The 21867-nt window shown below is 29.3% G+C and overlaps 2 protein-coding genes across 10 annotated transcripts; one reads left to right on the plus strand and one right to left on the minus strand.

The window, feature by feature from the left end:
* Positions 1 to 2186: 2186 nt before the first annotated feature.
* Positions 2187 to 7047, plus strand: LOC114915576 (uncharacterized). 9 transcript variants are annotated; one of them, XM_083060480.1, is made up of 6 exons: positions 2237 to 2726; positions 2870 to 3435; positions 3724 to 3804; positions 6107 to 6237; positions 6305 to 6700; positions 6793 to 7047. In XM_083060480.1, the coding sequence occupies exons 4-6, from the start codon at positions 6160 to 6162 to the stop codon at positions 6955 to 6957; spliced, it is 639 nt and encodes a 212-aa protein (XP_082916606.1). In that variant the 5' UTR covers positions 2237 to 2726; positions 2870 to 3435; positions 3724 to 3804; positions 6107 to 6159; the 3' UTR covers positions 6958 to 7047. The 9 variants fall into 9 exon arrangements, 4 of the variants coding, with proteins under 4 accessions (XP_082916606.1, XP_082916607.1, XP_082916605.1 ...); XM_083060481.1 differs by having other exon boundaries at positions 2870 to 3009; XM_083060479.1 differs by having other exon boundaries at positions 2268 to 2726; positions 2870 to 3009; positions 3109 to 3804.
* A 7509-nt stretch (positions 7048 to 14556) lies between these two features.
* LOC145949780 (F-box/kelch-repeat protein At3g23880-like) lies at positions 14557 to 15642 on the minus strand. The gene has a single exon (XM_083060660.1). It carries the CDS (start codon positions 15640 to 15642, stop codon positions 14557 to 14559), a length of 1086 nt encoding a protein of 361 aa, XP_082916786.1.
* Between the last annotated feature and the right edge of the window lie 6225 nt (positions 15643 to 21867).

Here is a 21867-nt window from a genome sequence, read left to right on the forward strand (position 1 = left end):
AGACAATTAATAAAAGAGAGAGTTGAAATGAATATGTGAGTTGGGTATGTAAAAAATGAAGGTGAAAAATGAGCAAAAATAAGCATGTGAGTTGAGTATGAGTAAAAATGAGAGACTCACACTTTTTTTTATTTTCACAATATTTTTTTAATAAAAGTTGGGTTCAGTTTAACTTATTTCACTTTAAAACAATAATTTCATTGTTTTAATATTTTATACATTAAATATTAAAAACATTTATTTTAATAATTTATAATATAAAATCAAATACATCCCTAATTAATCCCAAGCGTGTGGTTCAGCGGTAGGGGTTGATCCACGCTTAAGCAAGGTCAGGGGTTCGAATCCTGCCTTATGTATGCAGCCGCGTTAAATCTTGGGGCCAGCTATCCTACCCTTTGAGGTGCCTCCAACGTAGCGAGTCGGCGGTGGATATTTCAGGGACGAACCAAAAAAAAAAAATACATCCCTAATTAGTGAGAAATAACAAAGAAATTTCTTGTACAAAAGATATATCCGAATAAAGCAAACATTCATCGAATAAAATAATCATTTGTTATGTATTGCTGCCTTTTTTTTTTTTTTTTTTTTAATAACTCACGCATTTGAATATGCTAAGGAAATAAATGTTTTAATTTAGTTTATTAAAAAAAATATTATAAATTAAAATATTTTTTTATTTTTTATTCTTTTCTTAATTTTCTTGTTTATTTTCTTTACTAAATAATTTATTTTTCACTTTTTATTTTTATTTCTCATATTTCTTTCCAATATTTTATCAGATAATATAATATTGTTTTTTTAATCTTTTTTTTTTTTCCACTTTTTTATACTTTATTTTTACTTATTTTTCTTTTACAACTAAATATAGAGTTACGTGTTATAATTATTTATCTTTATTTTAATTATATTTTTAAATAAGTATTCCCTCTATTTTTTTTCATTGTCTTTAAGATTATGCACAAGAATTAAGACAATTATTGATACTATAATTTTTTAAAGTATTTATGACATATTTTCCTGTTATACCTTTTAAGTAGTTGGAGAATAAATAATAGCATTATTAGAAACTGAATAAACATATTATTTAATAAATATGTATTAATTATCAAGGATAAAAATGAAAAAAAAAATTAATAATTTATTAATTTTAGAAAAGTGACGATAAAAAAAACAAAATCTCGTAAAATGACTATAAAAAAAATGAGGGAGTATCGAAAAATATGAAGTGTGTCTTCCCATATGACTAGTGCTTTTATCAACATGTGATTGTGTTGTCACATCGTAGTGCAGAGCATTCATCCACTTTATTTATGCAGCTTTTATTGTACACGTGACCATTTCAATTCTTTTGAATTTCATTTTCCAAGAACTTTTATTTCTCCCTTAAATAACTTGTTTCTTATTTATTGCTTTGCACACGGATTCTAGGGTGTGCTAGAACTTTCTTAACCATTGGATATATTGATTCAAAATTTAATGGATTAAGTGAAACGGATTACGTGATTTTGAAAATCTGTTCAACCCGGTAATTTAGACCGATATGAGCAAAAATAGGTCCTAAATCTTTTTGGCAGTGAATCGGTGAAAAATTAGTAGATTAATTCAATATCGATAAAATCAATAAATAATTAATTAAATTGATTTGAACTTGTCAATCAATTTTTTAAAATTTTATTTAAATTATTTTTAATAAGAATTATAAATTAAAATAATTTATTTTAATATTTTTTTTCATAAAATATAATTTAATCATTTATATTAATTTTTAATTTTGAATATCTTTATTTTTATAATTTATGTTATATTAATTTGATATTTTATTCTAAATATAAACTTATTTTTATTAATAGATATTATTATATTTTATTAAAAGTTTAACTTAAATATTATATTATATATAGTTTAAAATTTTATATACACATTAAATATTAAGAATTTATAAATAAAATTTAATTTTAATTTTTAATATTATAAAATTTAAATATTATATTTATTTGATATTAATTATTATTATTTTTATTAATATCAAATTAATCACAATTCAAAAATATTAAATTATGAAAATTTAAATTAGGCGTTGCAATTAATTGAATAACGGATTTAATTTTAAAAAATTGGTTTATAATATTTTTCACCGCAAGCAGAACTGAGACACTATGCGTGCCTTCTAATCACAGACAGCAACACGCGTCTCAAGAATTAACTGTCTTTTCAATTTTAATTTTGAACCTTTTCAAGAAATTCACAATTCAAATTTTTCTTAAATTTAATTAAATATGTAACAGTTATTTCATAGATTTTGGACCTTCCCCTTTTGCTGTATATATATCCTAGCACCAAAATGAATCATCGTTCTTTCAACCAATGTCGTCTCATTTTCGTTCATGTATGCTATAAGTCATCGAAAATATCCTTAGGCTATAAAGGATCGCCTTTCACCTGTGTGATGCAATTCTTTAGCGGGGAAGTTTTCGTTAGCTGGTATAAGCCAAACCCACCCTTCTGTATAACTTGCGCCGGGAAGGAATAGAAAGCGTGGAGAAGGTCTCAGTGTAGTCGATGTCCTCTTTTAGAGTGAACCCCTTGACGACAAGCCTAGCCTTCTATCTCTCAATCTTGCCTTTTTGATTCCGTACGGGCTTGGCTCATTTTCTTTCTCTGGGTTTCAGAGTGAGTGGGTTAAGGAGCTTTTTTCCGCCTTTCGTCTTTCCAATCAAGCAGTGGTTCCTGCTCTTGCCTCTCAACTTTAATTTCTCATATACTTTCATTTTTTTTATTTAATTTCTTTTCTCTTGGTTAGGTTATTTTTATCTCTTATATGCTTTTATTTTTTTATTTGATTTTTTTTTTCCTTTCTTTTGGTTAGGTGATTTTCATCTCTGGTGGACACTTCATGTCAACAGACTCTTTAGTGCAATATTTGGAGACCTGATCTTATGGGAAAGATTGAAGAGATTCTCTTCTGTTCTTTAGTTTGCGGCTCAACTGTGATTTCTTTGATTAAAAGTATTTTATATTTTTTTCTTTTTTATTATTTATTATTTTTTTTTATCAAAATTTATTCTATTAATTTAAGGACGATCTTTGGGTGTCCTTTGTGAATAGAGGGTTTTGGTGCCTTTTGTACGGACAACGAATGAGGTGATGTCACGTGTTCCTTAACTCCATGTCATTCACCGTGTTGAAAGTTTGACCAAAGAGTGGGTAATTTGATTGATCCGCCCCTGCTCCATGATCCAACAAACCAACCCGGGTCCCCTCTTTTGTCCAATTTGTAAATGCATGCCACCTCATTTTGTTTGCATTCAAACGTGGCTCCATCTACTTCTCTCATTCGAAAGTTCCAGTTCCTGTTTCCTTCAGTCTTTTGTTGGCTCCATTTTGTTAAGCCAAGGTTGTTTCCCTTGCCATCGTCGTGTTTGGTTAGATCAGGTGTTGTATCTCCGTTTCCATGTTGTTCTCCTCATGGATGTTGATCTATTCGTGAAATGTTGTGTGTGTTACTTTGTCTTTGTTTCCATGTTGTTCTCTTAAGCGACGAAATCGTCTGGTTTCCCTTTTCCATCTTCTTGTTGTGTCTGTGTTTCCATTTTGTTGCCATGGATGTTGTTGTGTTCATCAAATGTTGTCTTCGTTAGCATGAGTTTGCTTCCATTTGAAATCCTTCCAGGTTCTTCTCCTCATAAAGGTCGTCTGTCTTTGCATTTGAAATCTTTGCAGGTTGTTCTCCTCAGCTGATTTTCGAGTTTTGTGTGTGGGTCCGGGGGATAGGCACCCCGATTGTGAAGTGAACAGTTAGTGGTAAGTTGAATTTTGTTTGATTAAGTTGTAATAACTTTTCAGTTGTGCTCGAATTGTCTTTAATTGACTGGTGATGTAGTGTTGGTTTGACGAATAAGCGTATGCGTGAATATTGTTTGGTTTATTAGGTGAGTTGTTAGGATTCATATTATTATGTGATTTTGTTAGGGTTTTTATTTTTTTCCAGATTTAATAAGTATTAATAAGTGATTTAGGTATTGTTGTATTTTGTTGTGAATGCATTATTATGGATTGTTGATCGACGTGGAAAAAAAATAGATTGTAATTTGATAGTGTTGTGATTGTGTCGTTTTAATTATTGTTTTATTAATGTGGTTTGACAATAATATTTGTGGTAAACATTATTGGTTATGATAATGTTTGTCCATGGTATTTATATTTGTTAGATATCAGAAATGGAGAATTCTGCATCTTCGCACACAAGCAGGACTATGCTATCCACATTACCAAGGGAAATGCCTTTATATTATTGTGGTATTCAAAGTAGGATACAATACTCAAAAACTCGTAAGAATCCAGGGAGAAAATTTTTTGGTTGTGGAAGATATAACGGAACAAATAGTCATTGTCGATTTTTTGAATGGTGTAACGAAATGGATCAAGTGGAAGAATTAGAAATAATAGTGTCTGGGCATATTTCTGATATATCTGAGTTACAGGTTAAAATTAAGAAGCTGAGAGAGGAGTTAAATGTTACAAATAAGAAGGTAGAAGTTGTGGAAGAAATGGTGATGGATGTTTTGAAGATGGTGAAAACAAATGAGATTAAAATGAAGAACAAATTTATTGTGGTTTGGATCATAGTGTTTGTCTTGGCTGGAATTATAATGATATGAAGAACAATTGTTAAATATTGTGATTAGTTTAATTTTGAAGTTATTTTGAAGTTTGATTTAGTGTTAAATGAAATGTACTTTTATGTTATTTTGAATTTGAAGTGCATGAAAAATTAGTTTAGAAATACGTAGGAAAAAAAGATGGTTTGTTGAAAAGTTATTGGGTTCATATGAGAATGCGAATAATGCAATAGTGACATTTAGAATGTAATAAGGAATATTTAATTTTTGGTTGTTAGTTTCACATTTTTTTTAAAGTGAATTAGGTTATTTGAATTAATTTAATTTAGTTATGTAACATGAATGCAATTTTTGAATTGAAGAAGCTGATGATAATCCATAATTCATCTTGTAACCATGAATGAGTAGTTAAAATTGATTTGTGAATTTTTTGTTGAGAAACTCTGCGGTACCTTAACATTTTGAGGGGTTTTGGAACCTTTCTTACGTGGCATAAATATAATGGTTAACTAATACATATAGTGAGAAGTCAGTTAAATGAATAGCTAAGTTATAGAAATTGCAAATTAGTCCTTGAAGTGTTAAGTTAAAAGTTTAGGATTATTTTTGTTTTTGGTTGTGTAGGTTGATTAGTTACAGGTTTGCCCCATTTCGTTGCCATTCTGGACTCTGACGAGGGTTTATGGTTTTATTCCCTAGTGTAGGCCATTTTATTTTATTCAATCATTTTATTTTATTCAATGCGAATGTTAGACATTAAGATTAGTTTGTTTTTAAAGTAAAAATTTTTTTGTGTATGTCAATTTGAAGTAGTTATTTTGATTTTTTATTACTATTATTGAACTTAAGTCAGCAACCGAGTTTAATGATTTTGTAATGCATAAAGTTACAAATTTGAAGCGATTACGAATTTCAACTTACGAATTTGAATTCAGTTAGTTGGGAAGAAGAAAATAAAGAACACATAAAGTATAACACTTTCATGCAATACTGGGATGTTTAGAGCCCAGTTAAGAAAGGCAATTATAGTGATGAAATTAACGACAGTAGGATCAAAGTAATTACCTTAGGTTCAGGAATTTTAAGAAAGTAGTAAAATGTAAAATAATTAATGTACATATAGTTTAGGATTTTTTTTTTATATCGAAGTCAAGTAGTTGTAGCATGAAGTAATTTAGTATTTATTATTTATAATATAGGTATGTTAAAAAAACTAAAAATATATTTAAGTTTTTTTATCTAAGGAAATTGCAATGTAAACGTACCCCATTTATTAATTTTACATGGGCCAAATTTTAAGTAAACGAATTGGAGTACAAAAATTAGTTAGGTGGTGTTTATATATATATATATGATGATCCAATTATTAATCCTAAAGCCCAAAAATATAAATGTAATATGGGCCTACAAGACCTGGTAATGGAATTATTTAGTGGCTTGGTTATTAGAAGTTAAAAGGTCTGATTGTTTCAAAATTCCTAAAGGCAAACCGTCGAACACAAGGTTAGGTGAAATATCTGTTTATGGCTGGAGACCAATGGCCCCAAGAAGACAAACATCGATTAAGGAGATGAAGACTTTAGGGTGGTTCGTGACGTTTCATCGGAAAAGAAAGGTAATTTTATGATTTTGTTTACGTTTTGAAAGTTATTTGGTTGACAATTTTTAGTTTTGTTCGTTAGCCTTTTGGAAAAGTAGAGGAAGACTTCTGGAACGATTTTAAGGATGAATTGGGTGGTATCTGGACACTAATTGATGAAAAGGAAAACAAACACGAACTGAAATGTGAAGTCATCCGTGAAGAACCACTCCTGACAGATGGTTGGGGTTTCTTGCGAAAATTTTATGGGATGACTGGAGATCATTCCATCATGTTTCGGTACGTAGGGTTGAGGTTGTTTGACATTACTGTATGGATTAACCCATCGAACCTAAAATCCATAGATGAAGCTACAAACCCTTCGCGTTCATGTGGTAATCCTAACCCGGTAAGTCCATCTGAAAATCGGCGACCTAGTTATACGAAAAAAGTGTTCAAAGTAGTGCTGAATGAGTACAAAGCAAGTGGAAGACAATTGGTCAGTATATTTAAATTTTTGTCTTTTTAAAAATATAACCTTTTTTTTCATGAATAGAGAGAGTACAAATTTATTGTTTTTTATTCTGACAGAGCTTGCCGGTTGAATTTGGAGATCATTTGCGTAAGAGAAGATGGAAAACATTGAATATTTGTGGTCCTGTGGAGATGGTGAAATGTTCTATCATCATTCCTTCTGAGGGAAGGAAATCTGTAAAACTTGGGAAAGATTGGAAGTTTTTTTGTTACAAAAATTAGTTTGTTGCAAAAGATGAACTTGAATTTTCATTTCCTCATGATAGACGCAATTTGGCGCATGTTATGAAGATTCAGAATTGATTATGGTAATTTTAATATTTATGTTTTAGGGTTTATTTATAATATTTTGCTGTTATGAAGTATAGTTGATTAACAAAGTCAATCTGGTTTGTTATGATATATTATAAACATTATGCTTAGGCTTTGATATTGAGTAAGTTCAATTTTTATATATTTGACGTTTTTAAATATTATATTCTATTATGCAATTGTTATAATGGTCCTAGTTTTGATTATGTGATGATTCAAGTTTACAAAATTTGATGTTTCGGATGTTTGATAGCCCAATTAAATATTTAAGTATTAGAAAAATGTGAATTGGTTTTGTACCTAAATTATGTTATTTTAAAAAAATCTGAATCTGATTTAAACCACGATTTTGTGATTTTATGATAAGGATAGTAAATTTGATTTACATCATATTAAATACATGATATATTGATTAATATAAAAGACAAGACATGTTTGAATAGTAAACTAATTAGATTTGGAGTAACAAAATAAACATTGTATTTTGGGTTTTAGGAAAAATGTTGTCCGACAATATTTGTTTAGGTTGGCTAATGGTTGAACTATCGAAAGACTTCCCAGAGAACAACTTGTTAATAACAACATATTAAAGAATAAAATTAATATAACATAATAAAGTAAATGTTTTTCATGTTTGTGTTTTAAATCCTTTCAGTATTACTCGTAATTTCCAATTACGAAAATAAATATGGTTGATTTTAAAAGGAACCTCCTGAGTTGTAACGTTAATTGTAACAAATATTAAATTGCAAATTTGATAAAATATTTAAGATATTCGAAAAAGTATTATTATATAAGATATTTATTTAATAAATTCAAGCATAAGAAGAATGGCTATAACAGTTAATTAAGATAAAGAAAATGTATAAAGCACACAAATGTAAGAAATTAATGTTTTAAAATCCTATTCATTGGTAACTATTGAGACAAACATGAAATTGTCATAATATTTTAATTTTCCAAATTCAACGATATTTACCAATTTTCAATTTCCAATGTTTAATAACTTGAGACCACTGTGGTGTGAGATAACACTCATTTGTTATTTGTCTTCTTCTGATGTTCTACCTGATAGCACAAACCAATGTTTGAGACATTTCATCCACCAAAGTAATTTCTTTCAGATTTAAATTCATGGCACTGAAGCAGAATGAAGTAGGCAGCAACTAGAAGATGGAGACAAGTTATTAAGTAATAAGTGGTTAAAAACAAAATTAAAAAAAAAACAAGAATTATAAATATTAAACATACCGGTTTAGATGAAGTGATGTGACTTTTTTTCAAGAATTTCTGACAATCATAAATAATATTGTTGGCCAGGAAAAACAATGTAGGTATATTACCATATGGATGAAAAAAATTATATTACTCAGACAAATGATGAATCTGGGCAAGAAAAGTTGGCAGTAGTCATGCCAGCCCAGTACGCATGAAGGTAGGACAGTAATTATGATGAATCTGTGCAAGAAAAGTGGCAGAAGTCCATTATGATGAATCTGTGCAAGAAAAGTGGCAGTAGTCAGGCCACCCCAGTACGCATGAAGGTAGTACAGCAATTGTGATATACTCCATTGATAGTAATACTGCCATGTGTTTATTGATTTGAAGAAGAAATCAAGCAACTTGCGACGTCTCCAATATCCATGATTACTAGTGAGGATAAAAAATTTTGTTCGAATGAGTCAGAATATTAAAATACTCATATTTTTAAATGATATTAATTAAATAATTATAATGAAATAATATATTAATTAAATAATTTTGTTTGATATTTTTCCTTTGAAATAAAAATATTCATTTAAGTGTGTGATGTTAAACTCTTAATAATTGGACAATATACGATTAATATGTCTGTTGGTTATAGTTACTACTTACTAGTAAGTCAGTTAATTTGTAAAATACAAGTTACAACTTTCAAAAATAAAACTAACAAGTAATATTTAATAATACTTTTTATTGACATTTAAAACAAAAGGTTTTTTAATATACCATCAATGTCAATTTTAAACAAAACATTATTAGTAAGTCAGTTAATTTGTAAAATACAAGTTACAAGTTTGAACTTTTACAAAAACTTTTTTTTCAAGTAATCTATAACTATTATCTATAACTATTATAAAGGGGATATTATAAAGGGGATATAGGAGATGTAACCGTTTTTTGGTCTTCATTTTTTAATAGACTATTATACCCTTGAATATAAAAAAAATGTTAAATTTTTTTTAAATAATTATACACAACTTTCTAATATTTTATTAGTGAATCACTATTAGAGGCACTTCGTGCCTTTACCCCTCTAGTACTCTATAATACTTGTTAGGTTATTTTTTAAACCAAATTTTACTATAATTTCTAAATTACAAATGACATGTTTGTAAAATAAAAGTTACAACAAGTAATACTTAATAATAGTTATTATTCACGTTTAAAACAAAAGGTTTTTAATTTACCATATTTAATTCTGTAAATTAAATGATTAATAAATCATGCTGACGTTCAACTTCCATTTTGTAATAGAATAGCATATATTAATAAATTTTAAACAACATATGTATATATAACATTTAATTTGAATATTTAAACGTAACAAATTTAGTACCAATAAGTTTATTCAACAAATGCAATACAAAAATAAGTACAATGCGTAACATTTTTGAATACTACGTACACATGTATATATTGAACATAAAATACAGATATTATACATGTTCCATTTGTCCAATTAAAAACTGATACATATAAACTTGCAAATTTAAATAAAAGTTGAGTAAATACAATTATCATTGTCCTTCAATACTCCAAATAAAATAGTACATCCTTCCTTCATATTGTTGACATGGCAATAGTCAGTCCATCCTCCAGTTAAACTGCAATGCAGATTTGATCCACTTTCCCAAACTATAATGCATTCAAATATGTTGTCTTTTGGATCAACTAAATCAATATTTTTCATAGTTTTCGAAATAGCATTTTCACAAAAACCCATTGGCAGTTTCTGTAAACCAAAAAATTACGTATTTCATAAATTAATTAATAAATTAAATTATAAATATAACAAAATAAATGAAAATTAATTAATTGCATTGCATACCAGAGTAGATTTCGTAACATCATCAGCATTCATCTGTTTATACAGCTTATGCAAATATTCAGAAGGTTGTGGAATGTCCAGTACCATTTTATTAGTACTCATACTAGTCGTACCAGACTCAGATTGGTTTCCAAGTTTAAATTTTTTTATTGTTTTGGGATAATGAACTGGGTCACCTAACCTATGTTTAATTAACATTACAAAATAATTTCCATCCAAAAATGTCATAGTTAGCCAACCCCCTCTATGAAGGCCATAAAAAGGGCCAATAGCTTCAGTTCCTTCAGTTAAATACACCCGACCATTCTTTTTCTTGACAGAACATTCAAAAGAATTACCGTAAGGATCTTCCAGAGTAACTACGTCTTTGATATCATAGTAGAAATCAATAGAAAATAACTTGGGCAATCTTATTTTATTCTACATACAACAAAAGAAATGCTAAATTAAATACAAGAAAAAATTATACTCTTTATTTTGAAATATAACTTAATATGAAGAATTTAAAATAAATAATTTTGATTACTTACATATCCAGGGACGTATTCGCAATAAATTTCCCGATTCTTTACGTCTATGAGAGTTTCCAATTCGTCTCTAGAAATTTTAGCAATAGAGTTGTCCATTTGAACGAATAATAGTTTCAAAGAAAAACAATATTTTTGATTGTGGTGTGTTTCTCGTATGTGGCAAACATGTATATATAACACTCAGAAACAAAAGTGACATGTTTCAGTTTTTGACATTCGAATGAATATTGGAAAGTTACAAAACAGTTTTTGTAACTTGTTTGTTGAAACCGGTTACCATATTCGGTTGCAAAATGCGTTAAAATATTTATACCTGTAAACGTGTCATAACTGGCATATCCTTGAAAATTAGTAAATTATGAAATAAAATTAGTAAAAATTTAAATAACTTTATATATTAAATTTATCATATACTAGGCTTTCTTTGAATTTGAAGATGGAAAACAGATAATGGAAAAGGAGAGATTTCAAGGGAAAGTGAGTGGAAAGTGAGGTTGTTTGAATTAAGGCAAAGTGAGTGGAAAGTGTAGAGAAAGTTTGTGAAAGTTTGTGAGTAAATTGATTGATGTGATACATAAAAATAAATTTTTTAATTCATAATTGTGTAAGATTATTATTTTGCCGTTATGTTAATTTTTTTTATTAATTATAATTAAAATATAAATATATAAATATTAACTACAAAATAAATAAAAAAATATTAAATTAAAAATAATTTAATTTAAATATTTGCTTTAAATTTAATGAGATAATAATTAAAATGTTAATATATGAATATATAATTTAAACTTTTACCGTTGAATTAAAAATGAGTATAATATTATTTATTGTAAATAATAATAATTACAATAAAGTTATATTAATAGGTAAAATTTATTAAAAAAATTAATAAATAATGATAAGAATAATAATAAATATTAGAAAAATAATAAGAATTATAATAAATAATAATAATACTAATTATAATAAATATAATAATATTAATAATAATGAAAATAATAAAAATAATAATATTTATAATAATAAATAATAATAATAATATATATTTCGAGCAACTCAACTGAACACATGTAGCAGGCATGTGAAGATACAGCAGCTGTCATGTAACGTGACGTATACGATTCTCGGCAGGGATACTATCCTTATTAGGGCTATTATCATTATTAAGGCACATTTTGGGTTGCTGTTACATGCTTGGAAACTGAGATTTGACGTTTACATTGATTTAAACGTTTTCCCAAATAGCATTACTATTGGGACGATGCATCATTAATTAGCATTGCAAAAAATGACGGTTATCCTCAATTGTAAATCAATCTATTCTGACACCAGAATCAAATATTTATGATTTTGCATAATATTATCCTTCAGTTACGAAAACAAAAACTGGTAATTGTGCACAGCTAATAAATAAAGCCATTTTCCTTTCTCTGAGTTACTTTTCGTTTCTCTGTTCATTACTGCTTTCTCTCAGGGCTAACATTGACAACATCAAAGACTCATTTGAAGTTTTACTTCGAAAACGAGAGGTTTGTCATTTTAAAGTATTAGTATCTCATTTTGTTATCATTTGTTCGTATTGCAAAATGTACTAATATTTATTTGGTTGTAATTTATTGGTTGTATTGAAGACGAAGATTAAAGTCCCTATGTTTTTCATGCAAAAATGGGGTGATGAAATTAATGACAAAGTCTTTGTTGAAGACAACAATAGCAGAATCATGGCAACCGACGTTGAGCGAACGATTATAAATGGAAAGATGACTACTTATTTTATGAACGGAATCGCAGAAGTTATAGATAACTTTTGTACTCATGGAACATGCAATGCTCATTTTGATTACATCGACTACAACCATTTCATAAGTTATTTCATTCAATTGCCTCCTTTTCCAATAGACGAAGACAAACTCCATGACAGACTAATTAGTGAAGGCAAAATTGTTGGTTGGGAAACAATAGTGACAGATACTTATTTGAAAGGAGCGTTGGTAAGTTACACTTTGGTTGTTCATTTCATGAAGCATTATTATTAATTGTTAAATTTATTTCATACTGAACTATTTTCATTTTATTCTATTAAAATAAAAATTAGCCCATTCCCGCTGATATTAGAAGAAATGAGTTTGTTGGAGAAGAGAATACTCTAAAAATTGTTGATATTGTACTTCCAAGTGGTAGACAATTAAGGTGGTCACTCTTACACTACAAATATCAGACTTTATTTGGGGCTGGTTGGTATGAGTTTGCAAGAAATAACGACTTAGTTGACGGGGACTTGTTGATTTTTGAAAAAGTTAAAGGAGAAAGCAAGATATACCTATCTGTTGAAGAACATCACGGATAAGGTGCAATATAGTCAAATTCGTTTCATTAAGCATTATCAAATAAACCTATGAACAATACTAATAGTTGATATTTTTTAATTTTCAGGTACTTCATCAGGCAATTACTTTGACAAATTTTGAACATTTATTGTTCATTCATTTAAAATTTGATCTGGGGAGAATTGTTATTTACAAATTGAAAAAGTAAGTAGGTTTTAAGGGTTATTGTAAGCATATTAACCGTAATCTTTTGTTCATAAATACTGAATGTGTTAATGTTAATGTATCTATGTCACACATGACTAAAATGTATATATATATTTTGTATGTTGTTTTTCATTATTTATAATTTTAAACATATTATCAGTATTTGTTATTCATGTGTTACTAAATTTATGTTGAATGTGAATTTTTTGTTCCTCCCATTAAAACTATTAGGATGATTCATAACTTTGGTTTTCAATGGATTTTAGGGTTTAGGGATAGGCAATAGGAAGAAGATGAGAAGGTTGGTTTCTCTTTGTCCAACTTTATTTTTGAATCCGTCTTTTCATATTTTCATTTTGGAGTTTTCTTAAATGAATTAAATACAAACCTGAATTTACAGTACTTGTAATTATTATCCTTGGATGCTGCGTTGGACTTTTGGATTCTTATATGCATAGGTGTATGTATCTGAAGCTAGTGAAGGGGTAAATCCGTTGATGAGTCATGACAGACATGAGTAGTGATTGTCTCGTTTTACGTTCCATTGTCTCTTGTTTTTGGTTACCTATTTATTTTGATAATTTTGGTTTATATATTATTAATTCATAATCTGAAGAGTTCTTCTACTTATAAGGCATTTTTTATTTTTATCAACTTTTTCGTTGAAGTTCCATACAACAAATTTATAATATAAATTATATAATATATAACATATAGTATTCAAATACGAATTTCATAATATGTTTAACATATAATGTTAAATATTAAATGAGACAGAATAATGTAAGGTCTCAAAAATCATGCAAACTTATTACTCATTGTTAAAACAACATACATTAACTGTGATCATTATTGTTATGTTAATATACAAATATTAATAAAACAAAAAAGATATACACATTTGGAATGAAAGTCACAACGTTGGTTTTTTTGTTGTACAAGTTTGTTTCTCAATCTGACTTTTCATATTTTCATTTTGGAATTCACTTTACAGTAGATGTATGTATGAAAAGCAACCGAAGGGTGTGTGTGTAATGAGTTCATTATGTTGTTTACTTGATTTGATGAATAAGGCATTTTTTTATCTAATTATTTTTTCAAAAATTGGTTTATATGATATTATCACTTTTAAAGTCTTGAATAAGCCATTTTTTGAATGAAGTTGTTCGTTGAAATTGCACTGAAAAAATTATAATATAATATATATAATATAAATTATGAAATTCATATAATATAATATATAGTTAACAAATTGCAATTCATAATATGTTTAATAAATGAATACATCATCCTAAACATTAAAATACATAAAATAATGTAACAAGAGCATAAAAATAATAAAATTATTTTAAAGTTAGCATGAAAGCAATGTCTCTTCACACACTATCATCTGGTGCTCATGTTGCGTGACATGGCCAAAATTTCTATATTGTAAGGTCTCATCTATTGCATTCCATGTGGCCAAAAGTCTCGTTTCATTATTCACAAATAAAATTGAATCATCTGTAGAACACGCCGGCAACATAAATCCTGGAAACTCATTACTGACTTGCATAGATGTCAAGTTAGTCCAAGACGCGTCGACAGCATATTCTTTCATTTCCCATATGCGGACCATGTAGTTCCAGCTTTCATCGCGCATGACAGTACAAAATGCCAAACAATCTCTTATAATTCTCAAACAACAAAGAGTATATTCGTCTAATTTAACTTCAGTAGGAATATTTAGTTGATAAAATTTTGACTCAATTAAATTATAAGCCAAAATAACATCAACATTCCTTTCCCAGTTGAAAGAAATCCAGTGAAGACAATCGCCAAAATAGAGTCCCATACTTCCCTGATGAACTGAAATAGAAGGATAGGTAATTGTCATAAGGGAGTCATCTTCGAAATCCCTCCATGAAGCACCATGCAAAGAATAGATGAGTGCGCGATGAGATGGATCACATTTACTAAGATAAATTTCAACCACAACATAATTGTCTTGAGATCGGTCATAACCAAATCCGTAATAGTTCAGACCAAAATAATCACCACAGATTTTCATCATAGTACGTGGACATGGAAAAAAAGAACGAGTAAACTCGGTAGAGGGATTCCAAATGAAGAAGTATGTAGGAAGGCAAATAAGTATCATGCCCCTGCATGTACCAATAATTTTCATGTAGGCATTGGAGTAGGTCATTGGGTACGGAAGAATGCAACTTGCGTCTGCACCAAGAAGAGGCTTGGTTATGTGTACGGATAGTACTTCTTTTAGGAAACATGAAAAGAACATAACCTTTTTCACCATTTTCGATTCTTTGTAGTGCCTTTTTGCGAAGTCAGATTGGCCAAACAAAGATAACCAAACTTTACACACGGCTTTGGCTCTGCACACCGATTTCACGGATGCCCGAACAAAAGTTTCAAGTATTAACTCTATTGGAAGTGCCATTTTTGAGGGTGATGTTGAGTGTAGATAATGACCGTACACTTTTTTCGTCTGGAGTAAGGCAATGATGACTAACAAATTCCTTTGCTCATATTTATACCAAAAATTAGATATACGAAGAGTTATATGTATACTAGAAGTTGCATCCCCATACCCACATCTCTTCCGAATAAGAAACTGCACCTCCCTGGCTCCCACTCCGCTACATTACAACCGTTAATTTTAATTGGCAGCGTTTTTATTTAATTTTAATGACTGGTTTCTTTTAAGTGGATTTAAGTGGATCAGGTTCATTTGGTTGCGTAATTAAAGTCCCATAATTTAATTTAAGTACTTTACATTATTAATCATTTAATTCACAAAAAAAAATTAATTATATGTGTTTAAGAGGGTTAAATATGACTTTTATATTTAAATATAACATTTTGTGTATATAGTTGTTATTAGATATAATATTTGAAGTTAGAGTATTACATTTTATTTAATACTAAAAAATATAACTATAATTAGTACATTATTATGATATTCATTTTCATATAAATTATATGTATAAAAACAGATTCACGTTTATTTATTCATTGTATGTTATACTTTTGTAGTTGACAGTTTTAAAGAAAACTTAAAAATGTTTCATTGAAATCCTGATTGAGGCTAAATTCTTGTCATGTAATACAACAAATAATAGAGTAGGAGAATTAATACAATATAACATTTATAGGACAATTAATACAATCTAACATTAAGGGTTAAAGTATATATTTGGTGATGTAGTATACACATTTATTAAAATATTTTAAAATTAATGAAGACCGTTAATTTTTTTTAATATATGTAATGATATTAAACCATGTTTGACCCATGACCCATGGAAGCCTTACAATCACATTTTGATATGTTGCTTGGTTGATGAACCATATAATACATATGTTCACCATAAAACGTACGTTGATGGAAATTACTTTCAACTTACATGGCTACAATAATACACAAATAATTTGATAAACACAAATGACTAGTTCAAATTCATTTAAACGAAATTAATAACAAGGTTCATGGTTGTAGGTTGATAAGGTTGTCCATAACTTACACACATAAAGTCCCCAGACGTGCAACAAAAAATTGGTTTTACAAAATGAAAACAAAATATAACAACATTGTCTAGGTAAGGTGCAATGCTTGCCCCAAATGAACAACATGACAAAACCAATAAAAAAAAACAAAAAGGGGACAACATAAACAGTTGATACAAAAGTTAGGAAATAACAAGTCTATTTCTATTTTCCTGCAAATTCTTCCAATTTGTGGCAGCTAGTTTGATAACCTCATCTTTGTTGGTGTTGTAACAGTGTAGAACCAAAGACAATGCCAATTGCATTCTTCTTTTATTGTCCACCTAATATACAAATGTAAACCAATTAATATAACCATTATTGTACATGGGTTGAATTTGAAAAACAATAGTAAGTCAAAAGATAATTACTTTGATTTTGTAATCATCAGACCAAGCAGAATCCATCATCCATGTGGCAACCCAAACGCCACAATCATTTCTACAAATTAAAAGAAACTGAATGTTTACATTTTGTTGTTTAATGGTTTAAAAAAATAACAAATGATGTAATAAATATAAATCAATTAAATGTGGATTACGAATCAGCATCTTGTTGGCCAATGTTATGTGGCACAATGACAGGAAAATCAGAAATTTTTGGCTTTTTTGTAAACGTGTAGTGGTAAAAAGAATCATGCAACAACATTTCTTCAAGACACAATGCCTGCAAGGTAAAATTTATTAAAATAAAGTATTACTTAGTTGGACATAACAATTTCATATAAAAAAAATCATATTGTTTATGTTTCACACATCATAAATTACCACTTTTTTAACTAGTCTTTTTCTAGCACCAAATCTTCGTGGGTCTGGTTTGGAATCCAACATCAGTAGTTTTGCCTCCTTTACATCAATGACCAATAGAAACCAGTGCGAATTGATATCATTTAGTGGAACAAATATCTAAATTTCAAACAACATATTCATCAATACATTGTTACCAAGTAAAAAAGGTGGTTAGCTTCAAATAAACATTATTAAATACACGACTTCACCTTCAAAATGTAGCCCATCTTCCCCGTGAAGTCCTTTTGATAATAATTCATTAGAGTGTCTGGTGGTGTAGTCGAAGCCATGACATATTGCTATGAAAATTTAAAAAATAAAAAAAGGTTTTAAGTTATTCAATGGTAGTTATGTTTGATTCAGATATGGACAAATTAATACTTGTTTGAAAAGGTTTTTACCGCAAAGGTTGTTGGGAAGTACCAAAAAGTAGCATCTAGAGAAATTGCTCGTTGATTATGTGTCAGCATGCATACTACCAAGTTAAGGACCTACATCATTCCATTAAAAATAAATAATAAAAACACAAAATCACTTATGATATGGTAAACATCATGGGTCAAACAAAACAGTGCCTCTTGATCAAGTAGACCCCTTGGTAGAAGGGTTTTCAGTGTTTCCCTATCCCCAACTGTGTTCCAATTTGTTGTTACAATGATTTCTTTCCTGCAAAATTGGCCAAAATATTTTTGTTAAAATGTCAACAAAGGAAATGAAAAGTTTGGTAACATTAAGAAAAATACCCATTTATTTCATTATCTTTGTTTGTCCCAAAAACATAAGCCGCAACAGCTGCTTGAACATCATCCAAAACCATATCGGGTGGTGGTCTAAATGTCATCCGTATCCACTTAAAATTTTGTTGTGCAAAGGAGAACAATGGTTATTATTATAAATATTTAAAAAATATATAACATAAAGTAATACAAAATATCATATTACCTTTGGTATTTCAACGGTTGCTTTCAGTCCATCAAAGCTACCACTGTGCAAGGGTTCCATATCTACCAAGCGTCTAAAATTCTTACCAGTAATTGTGTTTGAGAATAACCTTTTTTTCAGACTGTCGCTTTTGATGAATTCCTTTGTCTGACTACTTTTCAACTTTTTAAACTTTTTTCCTGAGGAAGACGCGCCTGGTGTTTGGCATACTTTGGTCAAAGAAGCATGTGGTTCATGTGTAACAGTTTCAAGTGCGTACGGGGTTTGACCACATTTTTTAATCAGTAAGGGACTTTGGGGAGCAATAATGCTAGTAAGGTTGTTCAACCCATTAATAACTAACTCCATACATGACGCTAGCCTAGATACTTTTTCTGCTATACCATCCTGATTCACAAACTTTTACTTGTAAGGCAAAAAAGTTATTTGTTCATTCGAGTTGGTAAAAAAAATGCAATAACATTCGAAACCTGCATGGATGACTTGTCTTGGTTGTTGCATTTTGAGATGTCTGCACCAGATTTGTGTGAGTTGGTCTCTTTATCAGGAAAGTGTACATTTGGCATGCTCTCTACAAAGCTGTTAATAAATGACAAAAACGAAAATTTGGATTCTTACTTTAATGCCACAATGAATGAAAAACATAATGCATGTGCATGTCCATCTACAGTATTAAATGTAATATTCGGTATTCATAATAGTTGTAGGGAATGATTTAAGAAAAACAAAATATATGGTACTTATGTAAACTACAATACACAAGTCAAAGGTATAACAAAATTAAAGTGGATAACGAAAATAAATTTTTTTATCAGTTCAAATACTATTATACCTAGAGGAAATCTCGATAAGTTCCTTCATTTTAGGAGGCTGTCTTTTGCTACGCGTGCAAATGGTTGGATTTTGTGTTACGGTTGGGTTCCTCTGAGTTTTTTTGTTTTGTTTTTGGACACCATTTTTGTCTTGTGTTTCGTTACTTTCGTATCAGAAGGAGGTGGAAATTAGGAGAGGTGGGTTGTTTCTGTCTGAATGGTTTATAATGAATGTATGCTGACCCTATACAATAAAACATTTAAAATTTTATAATTAATTTCAAAATTGAAAAAATTAAATCATACCATGAATAAATAAAAAACAAAATCAGTTTGCATTATGGTTGCCACAGAATCTATGCGCATTGAATGTGGGTGACTAACATGTGACAATGGTGAAGTGGATGTGGGTTATGATGATGGTCAGGAGTTTTGACACAGGCTTCCAGGCCAGTATAAGTGTGTGCTATGCATAAAGCTAAATTAAAATTGATTGACATTAAATGTGACTTGATATGAATAGCCAATTCGAATGACAGGTCGCCACATATGTGGCTTACGGATACGGAATATGAGAAGTGAGAAGGAAGAAATAATAATACACTATTCCAAAGTTAGTAAACCACATCCATCGTTTATACTTCCATGGAAGGTCCGTCACAGATGAGTCTCACAATTGTCAGAAACAATACTAGATTTTCACATGTGTACTACTGTACTACATGTTAGGTCAGGATAATGTTAACTTTGTTGCTACACATAGTAATAAAAAAAAATATTTAAAGTTTACAATAAAATAAATAAATAAAATTGCAATTAATTTAATGTTCGTAAGTTTGAGTGACATTTTCAAATAATTATGTATCAGTAGTTTTTTAATAGGAGGTCCACGTTTTTGTTTGGTTTCCCAATATACCCTCCTTTCCCTCGTGTTGCATTCGTTTTGTTCGTGGTTTATGAGGTTGTTGTTGTACCTTAGTTAGTATTGTATTTGTTTTTCCAATCAGTTTCAAACATTTGGCAAACTAAAAAAGCAATGATTGTCACATGCTGTGTACTCCAGTACCCGAATCCCACAGTATCTTCTGTAATCTATTGAATGTGACATTAATATGCATAGAGCCGAATATACTTCCATCGTTGCAGCCATTGAGTGACATGTATTTATTTGAAAGATTTCAATCCTTGCAGGAGATTTGGCTTCATTTATTATGCCTTACTGACTACTCCATTAAGCCATGGACTGTTTCATTTTGATGTGCAATACATTCAGACAGTAAATATATCTTTGTCAAAAAATTTCGGTTGAGTGTTAATTATAATACCAATGTAATAATAATAATAATAAAATGTTATTATGAAATGTATGTGTGTTGAATTATTATACATTGATTATATATAAAAATATTATGTAAATAAATATATATATATATATATATATATATTTTATAGTTTATATTTTATTTCATGCATTCAAAAATATTAATATACATTATTCCAATTTTTTTCCCTTGTACCAAATGATTGTATGTGTAGTATTTATTATTTACCAAATTATATAGTATATATTAGTAACAACAGTTATATATATACTAAATTCATGTATCATATAAGTTAATATATATTATAAATTAACAGATTTACATATTTTATGTAATTAATAATATATAAATAATAAATCATAAAATACTGGATTTTTCGTGGTTTTGAAGTGACCGTAAATGATATTTTATTTTGAATTGAAAGCTGTAAATTGTATAACATTTATTATTATTATTATTATATATGTTATAAATAAGTATATAAAGTTATTTTGCTAATTCAATGGGTATTTTATGGTTACAAGTTAATGTAAATATAAATAGTTCAGTGAAGGTGTAACAAGCCCACATTGGCCAAGAGAAGGAAATGAGAGTCAAGGTCCACATGGCTCAACAGAAAATGGAATGAATGAGCAAATGATTGGCAATCAGATGAAGACAAATTCGGTTATGCAAGAAGGACACGTGGAGCAATTTCCTTGGATCATGCACCCCAGGAAAAGTGACCGAATGAAACGTGAGAATGTGTGCCTAAGGGGATACGTGATGGGCCAGTGATTTTCCTTTTAAAGAATCTCTCAGGATGAATAAGAGTAGTGATGATTGTTGCATTGAATTCTCTCTCTCATCTTATTCTCTCTGTCCCTCATCCCCCTTCAGAGTACCTCTTGGTACTTATTTCTTATACTGTCTGACAAGCATCCTCATTAATAATACAACGTACTTCCCTGAGTTTTCCAAAATTACTGTTTCATTCAATTTTCTATGCTGTAGTAATTGCACTTGTTACATTTGGTGCTTTCATCATCGTCTGCAATGGCAGAAAACACACGCATGAGAGAAATGCAAGGTGATATCAGAGTTCTTAAGGAAGCGGTAGAGTACTTAAAACAACGAGATGTTGAGCATTCGTTACAGAGCCAACAACAAACTGCTGCACTTCATGAGCTAAAAGAGATGCTTCAGGCTCTGACTACCGGATCTCCAACCAACACAATTGCTCATCCTCAATGGACCAAACCACCGTTTCAGGTAA

Source organism: Cajanus cajan, chromosome 7, assembly GCF_000230855.2.
Source record: "Cajanus cajan strain Asha chromosome 7, NIPB_CcT2T_4, whole genome shotgun sequence".
NCBI lineage: Eukaryota > Viridiplantae > Streptophyta > Magnoliopsida > Fabales > Fabaceae > Cajanus > Cajanus cajan.